This window comes from Rhinopithecus bieti, unplaced genomic scaffold, assembly GCF_001698545.2.
Source record: "Rhinopithecus bieti isolate Rb0 unplaced genomic scaffold, ASM169854v2 scaffold_3043, whole genome shotgun sequence".
NCBI lineage: Eukaryota > Metazoa > Chordata > Mammalia > Primates > Cercopithecidae > Rhinopithecus > Rhinopithecus bieti.
Genome location: NW_016804580.1, coordinates 3,383,249 through 3,408,378, shown reverse-complemented (window position 1 = coordinate 3,408,378; position 25,130 = coordinate 3,383,249). Strand labels below are relative to the sequence as shown.

At 35.8% G+C, this 25,130-nt stretch overlaps 1 protein-coding gene across 2 annotated transcripts in view; it reads right to left on the bottom strand.

Annotated features, from left to right (window-relative positions):
• The window catches only part of MALRD1 (MAM and LDL receptor class A domain containing 1), a 715,118-nt gene that overhangs the window by 596,809 nt on the left and 93,179 nt on the right, over window positions 1–25,130 (bottom strand). For both annotated transcript variants that reach the window (XM_017869225.1, XM_017869224.1), the window contains exons 11-12: window positions 15,874–16,020; window positions 7,005–7,102 (exon numbers count right to left, since the gene is read on the bottom strand). In XM_017869225.1, coding sequence (XP_017724714.1) covers window positions 7,005–7,102; window positions 15,874–16,020 — 245 coding nt within the window. The remainder of the gene's footprint in view (window positions 1–7,004; window positions 7,103–15,873; window positions 16,021–25,130) is intronic.

The following is a 25,130-nucleotide window of genomic DNA, read 5'->3' as shown; positions in this document are numbered from 1 at the left end:
AAGTTATTAAATACCAAGAAATGTTCCATTATCTTTTCAATTTTTGAGGGTGAAATCACTGAACAAAAGTTATTGATACAGCTCACAATTTTTTTAATTCATTGTTTTTTCTATTTACTTTTAGGTTCAGGGGTACATGTGAAGATTTGTTACATAGGTAAGCACGTGTCACAGGGGCTTGTTGTACAGATTATTTAGTCACCCAGATACTAAGCCTTGTATCCAACAGTTATCTTTTCTGCTCTTCTCCCTCCTCCACCCTCCCCACTAAAGTAGACCCCAGTGTCTGTTGTTTCCTTCTTTGTGTTCATATGTTCTCATTATTTAGCTCCCAACTTGTAAGTGAGAACATGTGGTATTTGGTTTTCTCTTCCTGTGTTAGTTTGCTGAGATAATGGCCTCCAGCTCCACCCATGTTCCCACAAAAGACATGATCTTGTTCTTTTTATATGGCTGCATATTCCGTAGTACATAGGTACCACTCTTTCTGTATACAATCTGTCATAGATGGGCATCTAGGTTGATTCCACGTCCTTGCTACTGTAAACAGTGCTGCAATGACCATTCACATGTATGTGTCTTTATGATAGAATGATGTCTTTTTTCTTTTTCTTGTTTCTTTTTTTGAGACAGGGTTTCACTCCAGTTGTTCGGGCTGGAGTGTCATGGTATGTTCACGACTCACTGCAGCCTCAACCTCCCGAGCTCAGGTAATTCTCCCACCTCAGCCTCTTCAGTAATTGGGACTACAGGCATGCATCACCACACCCAGCTAATTTTTTTTTTTTTTAATTTTTAGTAGAGATGAGGGTTTCACCGTGTTACCCAGACCGATCTTGAACTCCTGGACTCAAGCAATCCACCCGCTTCACCTGCCCAAAGTGCAGGGATTACAGGCGTGAGCCACTGCCCCTGACCTACGGTAGAATAATTTCTATTATTCTGGGTATATATACCCAGTAATAGAATTGCTGGGTGGAATGGTAGTTCTGCTTTTAGCTCTTTGAGGAGTTGTTATACTGCTTTCGGCAATGGTTGAACTAATTTAGACTCCTATCAACAGTGTATAAGCATCCCTTTTTCTCCACAACCATGCCAGCATGTTATTTTTTGACATTTTAATAATGGCCATTCTGACTGGTGTGAGATCGTATCTCATTGTGGTTTTGATTTGAATTTCTCTAATGATCAATTTTAAGTTATTGATACAAGATGTGATTTCACACAAGCAGTACTCAAGTATGCAAACTCTGTGCCTCTCAGCCTGGTATATGCCAGTAGCAGAACACTAAACCTTCAACTCCAAATCATGAAATATGTCATAAATTCCTCACAGAACTTATTATAGTAATTTGTGTTTTCCAGATATTCAGTTAATATGTATTGGAAAAAAAAGAAGAAATGAGTGGACTGTTAATATCGGTGCTTAAGTAAATGCCTGTAAACATTCAGAAATGTATAGAGAGAGAAAATAGAGAGAGAGAGAGAGAGAGAGAGAGAGAGAGAGAGAGAGAAAAGAGAGGGAGAGAGAGAAAAGAGAGGAAGAAAGATAATCTGTTCCATGTCAAAAAATGTATAAGGCATTATGGGTCCTTAGGGACCTTTGAGTCTTTTGGAGAAAGAGTGGCAAAAGAAAATGAGCATTTAATTATAATGAGCGTAACTACAAAAGTGTGAAAATAGTGTGGCTATTAAATTTAAATTAATTAAAATTAAAGTGAAAATTCAGTTTCTCAGTTATGTTTTTGTTGTTGTTGTTGTTGTTGTTGTTGTTGTTGTTTTTGAGACAGAGCTTCGCTCTGTTGCCCAGGCTGGAGTGCAGTGGCGCAATCTTGGCTCACTGTTGCCTCCGCCTCCCAAGTTCAAGCAATTCTCCTGCCTCAGCCTCCCAAGTAGCTGGCACTATAGGCACGTGCCACCATGCCCGGCTAATTTTTGTATTTTTAGTAGAGATGGGGTTCCACCATGTTGGCCAGGACGATCTTTATCTGCTGACTTCGTGATCCATCCTCCTCGGCCTCCCAAAGTGCTGGGATTACAGGCGTGAGCCACTGCGCCCAGTCTCTCAGTTATGTTTTAATGCTCAATACCTAGCTCTGTGTAGCTAGTAGCTACTATACTTAACATAGGGGACATTATCCATCTTCCCAGAATGTCGCATTGAACAGGTCTGCAAAGCATGTAAGTGAAAATGACACCAAACATTCAAATTTTATTTACTACTTGATCATTTTTAAAGGAAATTTTCTTGACGCATGCTTGAATCATTCAAAAGCAGTTAAGTAAAATGTTAATAAAAGGGCTTGCTTTTATTTTCTTGGGTCTCCATTAAGGCAGATTTTATAGATAGTATGACTATATTCAAGACTTTGAACCACTGCATTCAAGAGAATTTCATGTGGTCAAAAAAGTTTCCAACAAAGCAGTTCTTTTTGAATATTGAAAACAAAATGGAAGCTCCAATTATTTTATTTTAATTGTATTCTTATGATTTTAAATTATTTCTATTTTTAAAGTACCTAAATATGTATATATTAAATCATATATTTTACTGCCAAAGGAAAGAGTATCTGGTGATTTACAGCAGTTACTGCATATGGGTAAGTTCCTAAGCTGGAGGACAGTCTTAGTTTCATTGGCGCTTGTTTCTGTACAGTGCCTCTGGGGCCTTGGACTCTCTGACACTTCAGTCTGGGACACCCAAGGTGTCCCAGGTCATGATTCAGAAGTTTAAAATGATTTCTTCCTTATTTTTCGGTTTTCTTTTTTCTTTTTTTTTTTTTAAATTTTGATCGTCTCTTGTTGAAACTCTCCTCTTCAAATTTTCTGCCAATTTTTTCAACTTGCCTATGGCCTTTGTTCTAATTCCTTCTCAATCTCAGAGCTCCTTGGTCAGATCTTCATGGCCATTCTCTATTTTATTTCAAACCCTCAGCAAACTCTGTCTTCTCTGCTTCACATCAGACCCTTTATGCCTTCCTCAGTCTGCTTATTGCCACACTTATTGCACCTTTATAAGATCTAGAATACGAAGATACAGAAGAACAAGCACAGCCAAAAAAACAAAATAAATAAATGAGCGAAATGAAAAAAAACAAGCTAAGATATCTACAGCTGCTCAAAATTCAGCTAGGAATATGTATATATTGAAAGAGGGAATCATTCATCACATACATAAACACACAGACACACAAACACATCCCTCACCATTACCATAGTGATTTTTATGGCTCTTAGTCAATTGCACTTTTTCCTGGGCATTCTTTTCCTGAACAAGCTTACATTGAGGTTTAGAATCTTCAATAAAACAGAATCTGTTTTTCTAGTTTAAATGATTAATCTTCAGGTGCTTTGATGAACAGAGTGGAGAGAGAGCACCTGCTCATCCTTTCCTCTGTAGACCGTCGCTTCCTCTAGAATCCATTAGCTCTTGTAACATTGATCTCTGGATTAAACACAATGACCAGGGACTACAGCACAACTGTACCATTCCAGGACATGCTCCAAAATTATTTTTTTTTCTAAATTGTTCTTTGACTCGAGTTCATTGTCCTACTTTGGGGACATTGTAAGACATGGCCTTTCAAAACTCTTTGAGATTTGTAAGTAGAGTATTATTATTATACTGGACTCACCCTCTTGTAGCTTGGAGCATTTTACACTGAATTGCTGTCAGTATCCCCCACTAAACTACATTTAGTTAGAGCAAGTATGTGTTTAGGTTGTTGCCATTAAATTCCCTGCATCGAGGACTGTGATCAACACACAGTAGATAAGCAATATATATGTGTTGGATGGTAGGTATAATGTTTACTTTGGTATCATAGCAAGCACTCAGAGGAGAAGTCTCAGAATAACTATTTTTAGTTGTGTTTTTTTCTTTTTACTTCCTTGAATCTGAACCACATGTGGCCCTCTCTGCATTGGCAGACTCAAATGTGTAGGCTGGCCCTAATAAACTTTACTTTGGGATCCAACCCATCTCTGGTTTCATCTACCTTTGTCCTGATTTTCTCATTCATATTTGTAAAACAATCTATGAATTATCTTTTACTGAAGGAATATTAATGTAATTGCAAAACAAGTTGGAGAATTAAAAACAAAAGAAAGATCAATAGATGAACATACAAACTAATTTTGAAAGCAAAAGCTTCATATTATCCATCTTCCTGTATTTAATTGTTAAGTCCTAAAAGTAAGAGATTATGTTACTTACACAGTAACTCAAATATGAGAACTCAGAAAATATTAGTACCCACATTAATTCCCTTCATATTTTATGTTTCCTAGTTAATTGTAAACAGTAACAGCATTTCAACAGCATAAGATAGAATAGCTTTGGGCTTCCTCGTGTTCTGTTAGTCCTATCTCATATTTCAAAGAAAAATGCCAATTTTCCACTAGTGGCTGAAGGGACTTTTGAAGTCCGCATCTTGAACAGTGATTAGCTGCGGGAACAATTGTCCATGCTGATGCCATGTGTTGGCCACATATAAAGTACAAGGTAATCCATGCAAACTGGCCCTAAAATTGTGCTGCTAGAAATGGCAACTCACAAGAAAGCTCAAGTTGCTTTAAAGTCCTTTCAAAAAAAGAAAAAATTCTTAACTGTATTAGCCTGATAGGATTATGTAGGAAAAAAAAAACCATATAATTTCAGAAAACGAAGGCTTTAATCATGTCAAAGTACCCCACACTGGTTATCTCACTGCTTGATTCTACTACCTTATAATGAAGAACACTGGTTCCATGAAAGCACTATTATGAATACATTCCAATTCAGAGGACTGGCTAGATTTTCCAATTACCCAAGAAGGTAAGAATTTGTTTTGTTTGCTTATTCTGTAACTTTTATGTAAGAAAATGTCACATATTGCCACAAACTTATAAAAACAGTCATATTACAGTCTTAGAAAAATCCTGAGAACTTTAGCTATGTGTATCTCAGACTATCAATAATATTCTCCTACAGTCTAGTCCTACTTCCTAAACTGGAAAGCATTATAAAGCAACTCAAATATCCTTCCTGCTAACTCAAAGACTCCTAAAATTCAAACACATAGAGAAAAGCATGAAAAACAAATATCTCTTCTGGCAGTCTGTAGTGACTCCTTGAAACAGTCTCAGTTTTTCAAAAACCAAGGCAAACCATGAAGTCAGCATCCACAGCCTTTAGAGATCGAAGCCTTGGTTTCAACATAAACTAGCAAGCACTCAAAGTGTCCATGACAGCATTTTCACTGAGACCCCACCTAAATAACAACCCCAACCCCAACTAAGTCACAAATTTCAGCAAAAATTAAGTGTCCTCAAGTGGAAACAATGATAAACTGAAGCTCAATCCTGGCGACTATCAGGAAGCATACAATGATGGGAAATACAGATTACCTTTTAAAATCATATACATGTGTTTGATTTCTCAAGGACTCTAGGTGAGTCATAGGAATTTCTAATATACTCTTAATATCTTCAAATTTGTGTAAAGCAGGCAGAATTAACATATCGTATTCCTTTACATTCAATTTCTTCTATATAACTAACATTCATGGTCTCATCACATTAATGTATGACCTTGAATTAAATCTAAGTTAGCTTGTACTTTCAAAGAACAAGTGCTTCTGGACTTCTGGAGTTTCCCCTCCAAAAAAAAAGAAAAAAGAAAAAGAAAAAGAAAAAAAAAACTCTGTATCTGTCTTTCTCTTTTCTGTCTATCTTATAGGATTTAATTAAAATAAAGAGGTGGAAATGGGTAAAAGGCATTTGGATAAAATGGAAATGGAGACCAGGCAGTTGTTTTAATTCTTATTCTCACAAAGAAATGGGAAGAAACAAAAAACAAAAGAAAGGAAAAGAAAGTATCTTTAGGACTTTAAAATAAAGTATCTATGGGACATCACTATTAAGAACTCAGGACACTCCCACTTAGGCTTATTCCAAACTGAAAGTATAATTAGGTTTATACCTGGGAATAATATGTCACTTATCACCAGGGATGCCCAAGCAAATTACTGTAACACTACACTTACAGGTAGTGAATGTACTGTGTGGCACTATTGATCTCTTCAATATTTTCTGACAAGTAAAGATCAAAAAATGAGCTGAAATCCTAAGGGCAAGAGGCATGTTGGAGCTCTCAAAAGGACTGAAAACAAGACAAGTTGAATAGAGACCCCTGATTTAGGTGTTACTTTTATGGAAAGCAAAGGAATTATGTTGGCCGAATTAAGATTATATTTGGTACATATATACCAATGTTTGGTACAAACATTGTTTACCTATTATGTACCAAATATTTTGCCAGGTGCTTTATTTAATCACATTTTAATCTTTGTCATTATTCCATACAATCGTGTATGCTTCCAGTGTAAATGCTGGCATTTAATCCACAGAATCATGTATGTTTCTGGTGTAGACACTAAGTCTCAAAAGGAATATACAATTTGTCTGAGCCACAATTAGAAAGTGGCAAAAGAGACTTGAGCCAAGTCTGACTCGTCCGTCCTCTCTAATATGCTGCTGAAATAAAATGAGTATTTCACTGCTTGGTTTGTGTTTACCTGGCACCAGAGGACTAATTTGAAAAACTCAAATTTCAGTAAATATAATCATTTTTTCTGTTTACATTTATCTTTACTTACCCATTCGTCTTTCTTTCAACAAACACTTATTTAACTGACTTCATTTTTTTCAAAGCACACTGTTGGCCAAATATTTTGGCAATATGTATCCACAGTTTTAGATTATTGAAATGACTGTGTGAAAAGAATATAAAATAACAGAAAGCTTCTTTAATAGCCACCCCCCACCAAAGAATGGTGCCAGTTACGTGTTACAAATGGTCTTTTAGAAGGACATGGCATTTCGTGTTGAAATAGCGCATATAAATCTCTTAATTCATCATTAAAGTGATAGTAAAACATGGCAGGCATTTACTAGCAGAGTAACCCAAGCCCAGCGATTTACAACCACAGAATGGCCAATGGAAATTCAGAAGAGTTGATTACCTGACATGGGTTAGAGGCAGTGAGCAATTTTGTAAGAACAGGACTTCCAAGCTTGGCCACCCCGGGGGAGTGCTGTGCCTCCAAATAAATAAATGATCCTGCAAAAACAAAGGGAAAGTCATACAGATACAAGTTCTCTTACACGCTTAGCTGTTCTTTGCTCCAGAATCTTATCCTTGCACATCTTAAACTATCAATTAAATAAGGAAAATTACATTTTTACATATTTACTATTATGGTTTGTAGATAACAAATAGCATTTATATATGTATAACATTAAATACCTAAATTAACATTTAATCAATTAAAACAAGCTCTTGATCCAAATCACCTGAACAAACATTTTTATTGGCTTCATTTATGTCATAGAGTTTGACATCAAATTAAATGAAGCTTCTAAGCTGACAATTAGATATTCAACATGCCCTTCATGAAATACCCACAAGAGCTTTATTTTTTAGTTTCCTCACAAAGTACTGAAGGATATGAGCTTATGGAATGAATTTTAGTTTCTCAGGTTTGACATTGTTGTCTGTGCTAGAGGGGATGAAAGCTTAATTAAAGATCTAATCTGAACATTAACAAAATAACCGCTTTTAGATTTTAACTAGGATGTGCTCATAGCAAACGTGCAGGGGATAACATCTCTCAGCAGCTTAAAGATCACATGTTCGGAGCTGCTGTCTGGGGTAGTTTCACTGAATATTGAAGACTTACAAGGAAGGCTATACTCAACAATGTCAAGGTCTGATCCTGCCCTTTGATAATCACAATGATGGGCAATTTGGAAAACCAACTATTTTCAGTGGAAAATAACATACTCAGAGAGTGATTTTCCTAGATACAAGTTAATGCCGACTGCACAGAAAGGAAAGGATTTAGAATTAGAATGTATTATTTTATAGACTCCACCATGTGTTAAACCAAACAACCAAGGGTGTGAGTCAGCAGTGCCATCTTTGAGTAGGAAAAATATAAACCCAAGTTTATATTGTTTTTAAATCTCAAAACCAACTTGGAAAGATAAAGATTACTGTTCCCAAATTCCAAACTATGGGTAATGGAAACAGCATATGCAAGCAAGTTCATTAAATTCTCTATGCTTCACCTAGAAAGGAAAAGAGTGGAAAAAGGCCACTTTGAAAATTCTTCCACCTAAAATGCTCAGGTTTAGGTAAAATTCAACTGAATATTTTAAAAGACAATCAAAATTCTAAAAACAAATGAACCAGTATTCAAAGACCTTACTCCTCCAGTCATTTAAAAGAATATACACGATTTCAAACAAGCAGTTAATGAAGGTGAGAACATGTACACATTAAGACACCAAAATCTGAAAGGAGCAAAAGGCCTGAAAAATCATTTAGACAACAAAAGTAACTGAAAAAGTAATGAAAAGAAAACCTAACAAGAAATGTATGGTGCCACATCTGAGTTAAATTTAATTTTCTTTCTTTTCTTTTTTTTTTTTTTTCCTGAGACAGGGTCTGGTTCTGTCACCTAGGCTAGAGTGCAGTAGCATGATTATGACTCACTGCTGCCTGGAACTCCTGGGTTCAAACAATCCTCCAGCTTTAGCCTCCCACTGGGACTGCAGGAGCCCACTACCACATACAGCAAATTTTTCCATTTTTTTGTAGGGACAGAGTCTCAAACTCCTAACCTCAAGCAATCCTCTTGCCTTGGTCCTTCAAAGTGCCTGGATTTCAAGCATGAGCCACTGTACCTGGATCCCTATTTAATTTTTAAAAAACAAACATTTGCAACATTATTCAAGGAACCTCAGATCTTAGAAAATATGGAGAGCTCCCTGATTCATTTTAGGTTGCCAGAATATCTTTAATTTTTAATAAAACTGATGAAAACAGGACAAAATTTAAAACTCTAGAAAGCAACCTCACTTGTGAGCATAGAAACAAATATTCTAATTAAAATGATATCGAATAAATTTGAAATCGTTATCCAAAAATAGTGTGTCTTGATTAATCTGAGCCTTCTGAGAATGGAGGTTTGGTTTAATTTAGGAACTCAGTCACCACATTCAATTACATCAACAAATGAAAGTATCAAATCATAGAATCCTATCTAAATGTTGAAAAGACTATGAAAATCCAGTGAACAATTTCAAGTCACAAACCTTAATAAAATAAAAGGAAATAATTAAATAAAGACTAATGAACAACCCCAACATAAATAGCATTCTAAATGGCAAATGACAAAACAATAATTAAAATGAGAAATGACATAATATATTTCTGTCATAATTATCAATTAGAGATAATAGTAGATAATATATATTATCTTAGACTAATATTATCTTAAAGGTCTGGTGAATGTAGAAGCCAAGGAAATAAAACATCTAGTAGACATTATAGGAAGAGAGAGGCAAAGTTCTCATGTTTTACCAATATTATAATTGTAAAAATAGAAAGCCAAAGTATTCTATTTTTTATAATTATAGTATCATTTAAACAATTTGGCAAGCTAAATGGAAACAGATATATTATAAAAATTACTTCTCTTAACTTAGCAGTAAGTTTCTAGATATAGAAACAGCAAGAAATGTCCAACTCCTGATAGCAAAATTAACTTTTTTAAATGTAGGAATAAATTTAACAGAAAAGGGACATGATTTATATGAAGAACATTATAAACTTTGTGAAAGACTACAAACTCCCTGGTTAGATGTAAAGAGAGAACATGTTTCTAGATGGAAAGATAATAGAATTAAAATATGAAGTTATTGACCATTGATTGGGAAGCTAAATGCTATCCTACGATAATTTTAACCAAATATTTAGAAAGTTGATAATACTGTGTTAAAATTAATATGTGCAGGTAAGGGGTATAGAGAGCCTAAACTCTGACCACAAGCCCAGGGACTTCTAGGAATATGTCCCTTGATTTATCTTCCTATAAGCCTGCTGTAAACAATGAACCAAGTTGGAAAAATGTGGAATTTACCAATTTTATTCCTGGTAATGGCAAGGAGTTTACTTCTAGTAATCAGAATTGTTTATTGTAAAACTCTTACACACCCACATATCCCAGAGGGGCTATGTGATCCGCACAATATAAAAATTAAAGGAGGGAGTGAATAGTCTCCCTGGGTTAAAGTGTTCACATCTGGCTCAACCTCATCTTCTGCAAAACATGCATCCTTGTTAATGCACGGGCCTAAAAGTAACACCTCACATGTTTTGAGAACATTACAGGCCAGTCTCTATAACTTTACAAATGCAAAAGCTATAAACAAGCATTACCATATAGAATGAAGAAATAAATAATAAATAAAACTATTCCAATTAGGTTTGGTTCCAGAGTGCAAGAGGGGTTTAATATTTAAAAAATCAATTTACCTTATAGACAAAAAAGATAATCTGACAATCATATGATCATAATTGATGCTGAAAATATTGAAAATTTTAACATACATTCATTTTTTTTATTTTTTTAAAAGTACACTCTGAATATAAGGGAGCATTCTTATATGATAAAGAATACAATTTTTCAGTAAGAATGGCACTTAAGGTTCAACTATTGACAGCTTTTCCTCTGAGACAGAAATAAGACAAGTCTAGCAGCTATCACCAGTTCTATTCAACACATTCTAGAAATTCTATCCAGTACATAAAACAACAAAAGAAAAATAGAAATGTTAATATTTAGAAAAAAGGAAATAAAACTGTCATTATTTGCAGACAAAATAATTGTGATCCTAGAAAATAAAATATATATGTATAAGTTCTTAACTATGATAAATAAAATTACCAAGGCCACTGGATACAAGGTCAATATTTTCTATAAAAAATGCATTTCTATATGTCAGTAATAATTAAAATAAGAAGTTCTTTAAATGTAATGTTTATAAAAGCACAAAACCCTAGGAAAATATTGGCAAAAGATTTTCAAAATCTCTACACTGAAAGCTGTAAAATATTATTTAGTAAAATTAAAGAACCCAAATAAATTGAGACATTGGAAACATTTGAAAAAAATATTTTTCAGTGAAATGCAAATAAATATTACATATGAGAAAGCATTGCATACCCATTAATTGGAAATTTTTAAAGAGAATTATAATGCCTCTTGCTGGTAGGAAAATAGGAAAAAGTACTCCCATTTTGCCACTAAAATTGAAGTACTAAAGTTTCAGGGGAAATGAATCTATAAATATTTATTGAAAGTATAAATACATATCTTGATTTAAAAATATAGGAATTTCACTCCTAGTTATCTATTGCATAAAATCGAAAGTATCCTATGTGAGGAAATGTGTATAATAATAAATTAGAAACACTGTCATGATATTGATGTCACTGGATAGGGGAATGGCTAGATACATTATAGTATATCCAAATCAAATAAATTTAGCTAAATAAACAAACATGAATTAAATTTCTTCTGATTCCAGGTAAGACTGAGTATCACAGACCAGATTTTATCTTCTGTCTTAAACTAGCAAAAAAAATTAGATAAAAGTATATTTAGCATGGATTGTCAAACACAGGACGATGGGAATGCAGGATAGTGATAGATCACAGGACAGTGATCTCTGAGAGACAGGAAACAAACGAGTTAGGTCCTGTAATTTCCACAGCTTACTGCCTAGATAGAGTTTCCAGGTGTCTGTGCAGAGGGGAAACACAGGAGTGTGGTGGTCTCCTCGAGTTGAAACAGATACAGTTGGTGCTTTGGGGAGATCCACATGGGTAGAATTCGTAAGACAGAGTGCCAGCTGCCCCTTTCAGGTACTGGAGCTTTGTAAAGACAGCAAGCTCCGGAGATCTGCAGACAGTCCCTGCTAAATCACCATGTAAGGACCAATCGTGTGCATGGATTGGAGAAAACTACCTGAGTCTGGGGGTAAAAAAAACACCTGAAATGGATAGCTGGAACATTTCCTGAAGGTCACAGAAAGTCGAGAATAGTGGAGTTCTCTCACCACCCAGAGTCCAAAAATAAACAGACATAGGCATTGGATAGAGAACTCAAACCAAATAAACACTTGTGTCCAGACAAAAACACATATGCAAATTTGACAGTGTTTTTACTCATATTCGACAATATTTGGAAACAATCCAAGTGTCCTTCAGCTGGTTAGTGGATAAATAAAGTATGGTTCATCCACACAATGGACCCAACTACTCAGCAGTAAAAAAGGAAGGAACTATGGCTGAAGCCAGTGACATGGATGAGTCTCAAGTCCTTTATGCTAATTGAAAGAAGGCAGAATCGAAATGCTTGAAAATGATTCCATTTTCAAGACATTCTGGAATAGGCAATACAGTAGGGATAGAAATCAGACCAATGGTGTTGGGGGTTGGAGGTGGGAGAATCATTGAGTATAAAATGGCACTGAACAACATGTGGGGCAGGAATAGAATTGTTTTATATCTTCATTTTTATGATGGTTACACAATTGTATATGTTTGTTAGAACTCAGTGAACTGTACACTAAAATGGTTGAATTTTACATTTAACCAATAATTTACCATAAAAAAAATGAAAAAAAAAAGGCAGTATTTGATGACTTGGAGCAACTGCCATAAGCTATCTTTAGTAACAAGATAGGACAATAGTTACAAGATAATATATTTCTTATAAAATAAACAATCAAAGAAACACATATAATTTTGAATATGTGTGTATCTACTATGTATATATCTGTGTGGGACTATATGAATTTAGATAAAAGTGGCAGATAATTAACATGAGTTGCCTACTTTGATGGAAATTTAACAGAGTAGGAATAGTAAAGTAGAAACCAAGCAAAAAAGGAAGGAAGGAAATTCAAGACTTAATTACACACATACCCACAAAAACTACATAATTATCAACATATTCAGCCTGGTCAGCACGGTGAAACCTCTGGCTCTACTAAAAATACAAAAACAAAAAATCAGCCGGGCGTGGTGGTGGGCACTAAGTAGTCCCAGCTACTTGGGAGGATAAGGCAGGAGAATTGCTTGAACCTGGGAGGTGGGGTTTGTAGTAAGCATAGATCACACTACTGCACTCCAGCCTGGGCAACTGAGTGAGACTCTGTGATAGATAGATAGATAGATAGATAGATAGATAGATAGATAGATAGATAGATAGATAGATAGATAAAAAGAATGAGAGAGAAAGAGAGAAAGAAAGAAAGAGAGAGAGAGAGAGAGAGAGAGAAAGAGAAAGAAAGAAAGAAAGAAAGAAAGAAAGAAAGAAAGAAAGAAAGAAAGAAAAAGTTTTAAAAGCTGCAATCTATGTTTAAGGCTCTAAGAACAAAATGAACTAGAACTTCACTTTCTTAGATATCAGAACTATTAGGCTGCCTCTGACTCTACCAGAAATTTCCATTTCACTTTCCTTTCTCTTCCTGGTCCTTTTTTTTTTTAATTCTCCTCCTCACTTGCAATTTAAAACCACTACTGATTCTCTCTCTCTCTAATTCTCTTTATATATATAGGCCCTTTCTAAAATGAGAAAGACTGTGTTTTTGTCCCTCACACTCTGGGTGAGACCAGCTGCCCCTAGTTTTATCAGTCATATTGTTATCTTTCACTATTCTTCATCTCACTGGAAAAGAATGAGTCTTTCAACATCTAACACAGGGGCTCTACTAGAATCTTTTCAATGCAAATCATAGTTACGTAGTAATTATAAGATAGTAAGAGATTAAAGGTGAATTATAAACATATTTTCTAATTGTCTTATCTGTGCTATTCCTAGTCTTATTGGAATAGACAATAAATATCTATTAATATTTATGGAGCTCTTACTAGATGAAAAACCTTCACAGGTGTTATTTCATCTAATCCTCATGACAAGTCCACAGGGAAGCTACGTTTCTTTTATTTTCTATCTAATAAAACTGAAGCACGCTAGTATTTAGACATGGGTGCAGTGTCAACATCCTGACAGAACCCTGGGCAGCCCGTGCTCTTCCCTAACTGACTAGGGTAGTGCTCACATCAGACCACCATGACACCCTGTCTGCACAGCTTCCCTTTGGGAATCACTGCCTTGGCTTAGGCCTTCATCATGTCTTACTGATATTTCTTCAGCACATCCATGTTTTTTTCCACCCCGGCCTTTCACCCTCTCCATTCCCCTCATCTCAGCCAGAACAGTCCTTTAGAGCAAATTTGATTGGCCACATGCTTTAATATGACTACCTGGGTCACCATCATCCTGCAGACACATTTCCAATTCTTAGCACTCTCTAGAGTCCCCTTCCTTCCTCTCCTGTTTCATCATTTCTGTTCTCCTGTCCAATCATACATGTCTTTCATCCCTAACTACTCCCATCTTTCTGCCCTCTTTTGGGATTCTTTCCTCCAATTAGGACACGATCCCTCCCACCTCTCTTTGGTTCTGCCTTCTCTCCATAATTCCTTACTTCTGGCTCCCTGACTACTTTTCATTTCCCTTCAGTGCTCAGTTCAGGAGTCATTTCCTTCAGTAAGGCATCTCGAATTCATCTGAATCACCTTCCATCCCTCTTAAAGCATCCTCATAACTGACTGCAATTCCTTGCTTATCTACTTCAGTTACCAGACTCAGACCACCTCAAAGGCAGGGATCATAGTGTCCATCTTTGTGCATTCAGGTATCGTATATGCTGTGTATTTAATAATTGACTTGAACAGAGGAAAAGTAAAATAGTACATGAGTTTAGAGAAAATATGCTGTTAATACATAGTTCCAATGATTTATAGTCCCCTATCTATTTTAAACTTTAAACTTAATATAGTCTGCCACAAATGTTAAAGAAATGAGTCATGGCACAAAAGCAAAAATTAAGAACTTACCACACTGTTAAACAACAAACTGGGTTTACGGCTGTAGCCAACAGATGGATGGTTAAATTCTCCCACCCCATCCCCTAGTACCCTCTCCCACTACCACCAACCATAATTTCCAATGGCTGTAATTAAAAATATGATCAATACTTATTTTTGGTATAATTCTTTGGAAGTCTGAAAGAAGAAACAAATAGGATAATGTTCAATGAGGTTGAAAGATGATCTACAGTACAAGTACAGTTGTGCTATTATAAGGCTGGCCAGGTGTGGTGGCTCACTCTTTAACCCCAGCAGTTTGGGAGGCTGAGGTGAGAGGATTGCTTGAGGCCAGGAGTTCGAGATCAGCCTGGGCAACACGGAGAGACAGCGTCTTTACTTAAAACATATACATTTAAGAAGTGAAGTTAATATGATGCTAACTTATATGGCATCATATATGGGGAATGACATCCGATGATAAATGTAAACAAAACAAAAAAGAGAACAAACCCTTTCTCTTTTATTGGTGTTTCACAGACACTTATTGGAATACCACAGGTAGTTATGGTTCCTATTTTAAGAGGATATGTAAACACTGGAACGACGGTTAAAAATATATATGTGGAAGAATAAGACTGTTTGTTATAAAGAAGCATGAAGAGTGATTAAATTTCATTCAAGTATTTGTAGATTTATTTTACAGATAGTGCTAAATCTCTGTTCTCAGTTCCCAGAAACAAGATTAGACTATTTTCTTCCTGTTTTGAAAAAACTGGATTGCTCTAAAAGAAGGCAAGTCTACTGTACTCGATTCTGGGCAACTTGAGAAAATGATCAGAAAACTTTTCCACCTCTTTATGCCTTTAACCCAATCTTATAAAAATTGCAACAACAAAAATGTTGGTGATTAAAACAATGCTCCTTTCATGGAACTCAATTACCCACCAATTACTAACTTGGTCAGGAGGTTTTAAAGCAAGACAAACCAGAGTTCCATGTATATAGCCTACAGAAGAAAAATGAAAATACATAGTATCATCATTCCACAACATGCATTAAAGAAAACTAATTTTTTTTTCTTAAAGAGGAAAATGTCCTACCATGAGTTATGTTTGCTGTGTGATCAGCTGCAGGGAAGTGGTGCTCTCCAGTATTCAATCCTTTCATCAGCTTCCAGTGTGAATCTTCTGTGAGAAATCGCTCCCAGCCACAGAAACCCGACTCAAAGTCACAGGTGAGATGCTTTGCTGTTACACGTGGAAGAGAAAAAGGTGAGGAGAAATGAAGAGAATGCAGGGAAACACTGCTCTGCATTAGCTAATCATCTTAGGAGGCCTGCAAAATTATTCTTCTTGGTAGTGAATGTTCTCTGATTATCAGAATAGCTTGCCTTTATCCAGTCCCACACAATATCCCAGGTACTGTGTGAGGCATGACCCTTCCACATGCTTCTATCTGTAAGTCTGGTACATTTCATTCTCGTTGGCCATTTCCATTGTATTTAATGATGCAAGGTGGAACTCCAGAGCTTTTCAGGGAGTAACTAATTTGCTTGCCCAGTATAAACCTGCTGAGATGGTAGTTTAAAGGAAGAAAATCCACTGGGAAGGGAGAAATTTAAATTAATTCTGGACACGCAAACAACTTGAGGTCAGCATCTCAGTATTCATTTTATTATTCTATCCTAACACTTTCTCAAAAAAAAATGCCTAGCCATTTTGGAATTGCAGGTAAATTAGATATTCTGAACTGAGCTTGTGTTATCTTTTGTCTTTATATTTTTTTTTTAGGCGGAGTCTCGTTCTGTCGCCCAGGCTGGAGTGCAGTGACACAATCTCGGCTCAATGGCTCAATGCAATCTCCACCTCCTGGGTTCAAGCAATTCTCCTGCCTCGGCCTCCCAAATAGCTGAGATTACAGGCACATGCCACGATGCCCGAACATTTTTTGTATTTTTTAGGAGAGACAATGTTTCACTATGTTGGCCAAGCTGATCTTGAACTCCTGACCTCAAGTGATCTGCTCATCTTGGCCTGCCAAAGTGCTGGGATTACAGGCATGAGCCACTGTGCCCAGCCTGAGCCTGTCTTCACTTAATATATAACTCAAAAGTTGCCAAGTACTTAATTTCCTCCATTTATCATAAAAGAACTGGTTCTAGAGAAAGTCGGTGTTTGGAGCATACTTTATAGGCACCTTTCATAGTTTTGACACCAGATTTATGAGAGAAAAATAGACGGTTTCATAAGACTGGGCATTCAACTAGAAAGTCTAATAGCTTGATTTGTGCTTTTAAGAAATTCATTTTTATATGCTTAAATTTCATTTTCCTAAAATAAGAATCATAGTATCAGACTATCTTAGATAGTACTTTTGGGGAAAAATTAATACAATTAATTTACAAGCTTATTCCTAAATATTCCTCCTTATGCTGAGGCACTTTTCAAACAGTGGGGGAGAAAAGGAGAATTAAATTGATTGTCAGAAAACATCCAAATTTTTGACAGGATTCCTAAGATCTTCATGCTATCGTCTTTAATAACAATAAAAAGAGCCATACTACCACTGAGTTCCAAGTATGTAGCAGGTATTTTACATATATTACCCTTAATTCTTAACACTCAACATAGTAAATACCATTTCCTAAAAGAGAAAATTGGAACTCAGAACATGAAACAACTTGCCCGTGGTACATTTTAGTAAATGAGACATCGAGACTTTGAACCTGACACCAAAAGCTCATACTACGAAGCCTCCTTAAACCAGGAACTCTGTTTCATAATTTAAAAGATTCCATTGCCATGGGTTTGCTTCTGACCACTATATTCAACTTGTAAATGTTAAATAATATGGCCAATTTACCTAGCATATCGAATAAGCTCACTATATCCTAATAATCAAAGCATCTTCAAATCTCCGTATATAGGGACACCTGATTGTATAACCACATATTTTTACCCCTGATATGTCAACTATTAAAACATTGAAGTGTGGTATGCAAATGATAATGCCACTTCCGATTTCTCTACATGCAAATTGAACCTTTAGATCTGAAAGCCATGCTTGTTAGACAGTCATAGAATAGACAGTGGGTCTTCCATATCTGTGGGTTCCTTGTTGCAGATTCAACCAATCGTGGTTCAAAAATATAGTATTAGCAGGATGTGTAACCTGCAGATACAAGGGCTGACTTTTCCCCGGGGCTCAAGTTTTCCAGGAACTTAAGCATTCATAGATTTTGGTATAACATTTCTTTCATTACAAATGAATATTATTTTTTTCCTCTAAATGGATTTATCTACAAATATAAAAACAACTAAATCGACTACAGTATAGTAATAAAAACATGCTGCAGATTGCCTAATGGTGCACTGATATGACAAGAAAGTGCAATTTCCCCATATACCTAGCTGGAAATCTATTGCTCTTGGCTATGTCTTTCTTTTCTCAGGTGTGTCTACAGAATTTATTGGATATGGTTATTGATAAAACAATACTCCCCAGGGGAGAGTGCCTTTTGTTTTTTGACACAATCTTGAGAACTTATAACATAGCTGTGACTTTCTCCTTGGGCATTCACAGAACCCTCTGGTCTAATTCTTTGGTCCTCTGTGAGCTCTGCCACCTTCTAGGCCACCTCCAAAATTTTGTCAGTTGGTGGAGTGTGGAATACGGCATGTTCTCACTCATAGGTGGGAATTGAACGATGAGATCACTTGGACACAGGAAGGGGAACATCACAGACCGGGTCCTATTGTGGGGAGGGGGTAGTGGGGAGGGATAGCATTAGGAGATATACCTAGTGTAAATGACAAGTTAATGGGCGCAGCACACCAACATGGCTCCTGTATACATATGTAACAAACCTGCACATTGTGCACATGTACCCTAGAACTTAAAGTATAATAAAAAAAAAAGAAGAAGAAAAGAAAGATTTAAGACTCAGACTACATACTTGGCCTCCGAAATGTGCTTCAAAGCTCCAAATTCTTGGCTGTGCATTTGACCAAGAAATTCTTCCACTTCACTACATGGGTACCCCCAAATCCTAGAACATACTTCCCTGGAATACAAAATCTTCCATGGGTAGAGTGACCACATGTCTGCCCTGGCCCAGGGTTGCTTCAATGCATGCCTGTTGTCCTAGCATCTTTTCCCTCTCTCAGTCCCTGTTTGAGTAATAAACGCAATATTGCACTGTTAGGGCAGCAAACTATGCATTGCTATGCAAAGGAAGCAAATCCACGCAAACAGCAATCTTCTTCATCGCAGAGAGCTGCTGAAGTCACCATCCTAATTTCCCCAACAAGGCAGTGGTGTGAAATGGCAATGAGATCGATGAGTGTGAAAATGGAAAGTACCATATGACTGATGCACCCCACACCCTTACCCAGACTCTTCACAATTGAGCTGGTCACTCAACCGCAAAGACGTAAAGAAAGAAGCTCTCAAGATAAAAGCAACTTTTGATTGTATGTATGTTGAAATTTGGCTTTAGGACAAAAGTTCAAACCATTTCTTTCATTACCTAGATGTTTTATCGGTTAAAAAATGTCAATCACTGTGCTTTTTACACAACGCTAAACACCACTATCCTTTGAAAAATGAAAATTAGCTTTCAAAATCCATCACTGTAAAGATTTGTGAAAGCAACATGGTGACATGGTGCAACCACCTCTGTATAAACCTTGGTGAATTGCTTGGCTGTTTTTACTAATGTGTTCCTGTACACGTAAAAGAATTTTTTTAAAGCTAAAAGTTCAAGAACTTCACTGTACTGTAAAATATAAGTCAAGTTCCAGTAACTAAATTGAAGTTCTTCCATTAATATCTCCCCTGTGTAATTCAAAAACTTTAAAGTGAACTTATAAATATCTGAAGAAAGCTAGGAGAGTCAAATGCATTATAGCAATTATTAAATGCCTTATCATACTATATGTGTTAAATGTAAACATTTGCAAAATCTAAAAAATATCTATTCATGTTATAAATAAAGTACTTTCATTAAAATAATGATTTTGATTACTTGGTTGCTTTATTTTAACTTTCTGAGATTATAGATTACACTTCACCATCTCTAACTGCAGTATGAGATATGCCACTGTTCACAATTTTAGAAAAATTTTACTCAGAGTTTGGCAGTTAAAGTAATATTTTAAGATTATGACAAAGCTTTCTCTTGCATATTTAACCACTGCAGCATATGGGCAGACAAGAAAGAATTTCATTGTTCAGCTGAGAAAAAATCTGGATCATGAAAAGTAAAATATTTTATGAATCCTCTAGAAGTTAATCAACTCTCTGTGAAATAAGGGGAAAAAAAGCTATGTAGGGGAAATGAATGGGGAATATTTCACTTAATGAGAATATATTAGATTTTAACAGGATTACATACATTTTTTGTTAATATGTATTGCAAACCCACACAGATCATTGCTACAGTAAATATTTTTATGTTGGTATTTCCTTTCCCTTGATGAAGTGTTTTAGCATTCAACATTTTTTTAACATGAAAGATTTCTAGAGACAATATCACAGTAAAAATTAATGCATTGTACAAGATTCTTGCTTTCAATTTCTTTCATTTGACTATCATGCCAACGTTCCCTTTGAAGGCACACAATTCATATTAGCATTTAAAATTGTTTTAAAAGTCCTATAATAAGAAAAACCCTGTTTCATGGAATTTCCTGAACTATTTTGATTTGAAGATATATCTATTACGCCAACTTTTCTGGAACACAGTGAAGTAGATTCTATATATATATATGTATTTTTTTCCTATATGAGTTATTGAAAATTTTACATATAAATACAAATGTGTATTTTATTGTGGTAAAATATACATAACATAAATGTAATATTTTAACAATTTTTAATGTAAGGTTCTATGGTATTAGGTACATTCCCATTGTTGTACAACCATTACCACCATCCATCTCCAGAACTTGTTCATTCCCAAACTGAATCTCCACTCCTATTAAATAACAACTTCCATATCCCCTCCCCTCAAACCCTGGCAACCATTTTACTATCTGTCTCTATGAATTTGCCTACTTTAGGTACCTCATATAAGTGGGATCAAACAATATGTGTCCTTTTGTCTCTGGCTTATTTGACTTAACGTCTTCAAGGTTCATCCATGTTGTAGCATGTGTCTGAAAATTTTATCTATTTCATGTATAAACTGTTCAGGGATCCAATGTGTATCTTTGGATATGTTTGGCACGTTGCTTTTTAATTATTTTGATAGAAATTTTTTAAAACATATTGCATATATATGTATTACTTTTTTAAGCTTTACTGATGTTTAAATGACAAATAAAATTGTAACTAAGGTACACAATGTAATGTTTTGATATACATATACATAGTGAAAGGATTACCACAGTAAAGCTAATTAGCATCATTTCATCATATAGTTACCTTTTGTGTGTGTGATAAGAAGATTCCAGATCTACTCTCAGCAAATTTCAAGTATACAATACAGTGTTATTAACTATAGTCACCAGGCTGTGTACTAGACCCCCAGAACTTATTCATCTTGTAAGTGAAAATTTGTAATTTTTGACCAACACCTTCCCATTTCCGCCAGGCTTCAACCCTGGACAACTGCCATTCTACTCTCTGTTTCTACAAATTCAACTTTTTTATATTCCATGTATAAGTGAGATTGTGCTGTATTTGTCTTTCTCTGTCTGGGTTATTTCACTTTGCATCATCCCCTGCAGGCTCATCACTGTCGCAAATAGCAGGATTTTTCTCATTATTGCTGAATAATATTCCATTGTGAGTACATATATATTTATAAACACACACACACACACACACCACTTGTTCGATCCATTCTCAGAGACTTCAGTTGTTTTGGTTGGATATTTTGAATAATGCTGCAATGAACATGAGGGTGCAGATGTATTTTAATCTTAACTGCCTTAATTGAATACAGGATTATGTTAATAAACATAGAAAACCTATTGTTTGGTTTCAGAGAAATTTTACTCAGAGTTCATCAGTTAAAGTAATATTTTAAGATTATGACAAAGCTTTATCTCGCATATTTAAACACTACAGCATATGAGCAGACAAGAAATAATTTCATTGTACATCTGAGAAAAATTCTGGATCGTGAAAAGTAAAATATTTTATGAATCCTCTAGAACTTAATCAGCTCTCTGTGAAATAAGAAAGAAAGCCATGTATGGGAAATGAATGGGGAATATCTCATTTAATAAGAATATACTAGATTCTAACAGGATTATATTATAAATATTTTGTTAATATACATTATAAATATACATTATAAATATTTTGTTAATATTCATGCTCTAAAGGACTAGCAAAGTAATGAGAACTTTTGCTTCTACCCTGAGAGAACTCTGACCTGTTTGCCTTTAGTTTTTATCAGTTTTCTTTAGATGCCATCTGTTTCTTCCCCTAGCTGTCTTCCTTCCTGAAGCCTCTTTGGTACAGTGGTTCTCAAAGTTTCATATGCAGACAAGTCACCTGGGACCTTGTTCCGTGTGGCTTTTGGTTCTGTAAGGCTGGGCCGGGGCCTGAGGCTCTGCATTTCCACTAAGTTCCCAGGTAATGCTGATGCTCTGGTCCGTGGAGTTTGCTATTGCAGCAAAACCCACAGGCCCTTTTTATAAACTGCTTTTGAAAAGCCACTGGTCTGGAGGCTACGTTATGCCATATATTAAAATAATGCCTAAAAGTAAGAGCAACTTGATAATGACAGAAGACCTGAGTGAGTCTGCCTTTGGGGAAAAGCACACTGTGGAATACCAACTGACAATCCTCACGAGTTCATATTTACTCATTCTCCAGAATTTGGTAAGTATTTCCAGTGCTATTCAAACTGCCTGCACAGACTATACCCTCCTAGAGATTCCTTCCAAAGTGCAATTAAAAAAAGATAAAAAGGTATTTTTTTTGTGCTTCATGAACATGGAAGAATCAATCGTTTATGAAAAAAAACTTGATATTGAAAATTCAAATTTGTAAAATACAAATGCATATGTCTATGTAAAATATTTTAAAGCAGTTTTAAATTTCAAAGGAAAGCCTCTCTTATTTTGTAAGAATATACATATGCACATACCTATACGCACAAATATATTAAATACTTTAGTGCAGCAAAAAATGTAAATTTATATCAGTTCTAATAATTCAAATCTATATAATTTCACAGCAGAAATAATTATATAAATAATTACATGAAACACTCATTTTGGTATCAAAATACATGAATACACATATATACTGTATGCAATATGGCTACATTTTTATGACATATTCCCTATATCAAGTCAATCTCAGTCACGCAAACATGACAGGTTTTCTTTGGACAAATGAGGTTATACTATTTAAAAACTTAAAAGACTATTAAGTAATACTGTTTTTGTTGAGAAACACAATTACCCGTTCCTGCATTCACCCAAAGAAAATAGCAGAACGGTATCAAGATCTACTGAATTGGAAAAATGTCATATACATAGTCAATGAAACTTCAGTAAATGAGAAAATATGTCAAAAATCAAATGCTAAACAATTTTTAAAAGGTGAACATAAAGAATAATTTACTACGGGGAAAACAATGGAGGGGAAATAAGCTAAGCTTTCAAATACACAAGTGCCCAGGTGCAGTGGCGCATGACTGTAATCCCAGCACTTTGGGAGGCCGAGGTGGGTGGATCACCTGAGATCAGGAGTTCAAGACCAGTCGTGAAACCCCGTCACTAATAAAAATACAAAAATTAGCTGGGTGTGGTGGCACACACCTGTAATCCCAGTTACTCTGGAGGCTGAGGCAGAAGAATCACTTGAACTCGGGAGGTGGAGGCTGTAGTGAGCCAAGATCACGCCATGGCACTTCAGCCTGCGTGACAGAGCAAGACTCTGTCTCAAAAATAAACAAATAAATAAATAAATATTATATAAGTGGAAAGAAAGGAAATATATTTTCCTTCAGTTATTGACATTAAGAATTATAGAAACTGTTAGAAATATTTTCCCAATAGAAATGCACCAAATTGTCTGTAAGAAATTTAAATAAAACATAGAAAGAAACATCACATACACTGGAGTAAATAAATTGTTCTTACATTGTTTGTTTTGAACAAAAGAAGGGAGCCGCCCAAAAGCTCCGTTGAGCTCACATTGGTTAGCCGATTACTTGGTCTAAAGCTAGGAGTCTGAGGTATTAACTGGATTGCTGTTGACGAAGGGGATTTTAACCTTACTTTCTCATCTCCTCTCTCCCATGTCCCTCTGCGTTGCTCTTAATAAAATCCAAGCTTCCCAAGAGAAACCGATTATGCAGAGCTTTTCACTTAAAAGGTGGCATTTATCTTATTATAATATTTTCACCTCTGCTCAACCAAACATCTCACTAAAAGAAAACACTGCAGTAAAATAAATGTCAAATTTTTAATATCTTTTAAAAACCACCTGTTTGTGATACAGAAACTGGATTCATATCCTTGGAATTCATGTTTTCTAAAGAGACACAGGGATCTCAGTTGCTAAGTTACCTCATATGAGAACCATCCTGTGGATTGTAAATTAAATTATATTTTTGTTGAAATATGACTATGCTTGAATAGTAATAGGATCTCTCATCATCACTTCTATCAAAGATTCTTCAGAAAAGGCCTGAAAGGTGTTGGGGCACTTTGGCCCTCCCAAACGCCAGTCATGGCTGAAATGATTTCTTTCTTTCTTTTTTTTTTTTTTTTGAGATGGAGTTTCACACTGTAGCCCAGGCTGGAATGCAATGGTGCGATCTCAGCTCACGGCACCTCCACCTCCCGGGTTCAGGCGATTCTCCTACCTCAGCCTCTGAAGTAGCTGCAATTATAGGTGCCCACCAGCACGCCTGAGTAATTTTTTGTATTTTTGGTAGAGACGGGGTTTCACTATGTTGGCCAGGATGGTCTTGAACTCCTGACCTCGTGATCTGCCTGCCTCAGCCTCTCAAAGTGCTGGGATTACAGGTATAAGCCACGACACCTGGCCAGCTGAAGTGATTTCTAGGCAAGTAGGAGGAGGGTGGCTCTTCCTCCAGAGCAGCCATGATGGCTGAAAGCTGCCCTGGAAGAAGGGCCACCCTCCTCCTACTCACCCCCTCTGCTACAGCTTCCAAGATGATTGACTAGAGAAGGAAAAAGCATACACTTAATAAAAGTTGGTAACCCATACTACATACCTCCAAGGGGAAGGTACAAAAAGGTTCCCCCTCCCACCCATCTTCTCTTTAATCAAAGCACACACATTCACGTACCCAGCCAACAATAATCACAACTATTCATTTGTAGAACAAATTGAGAGAGATGTTGCAGTTTTTGCAAAAAGC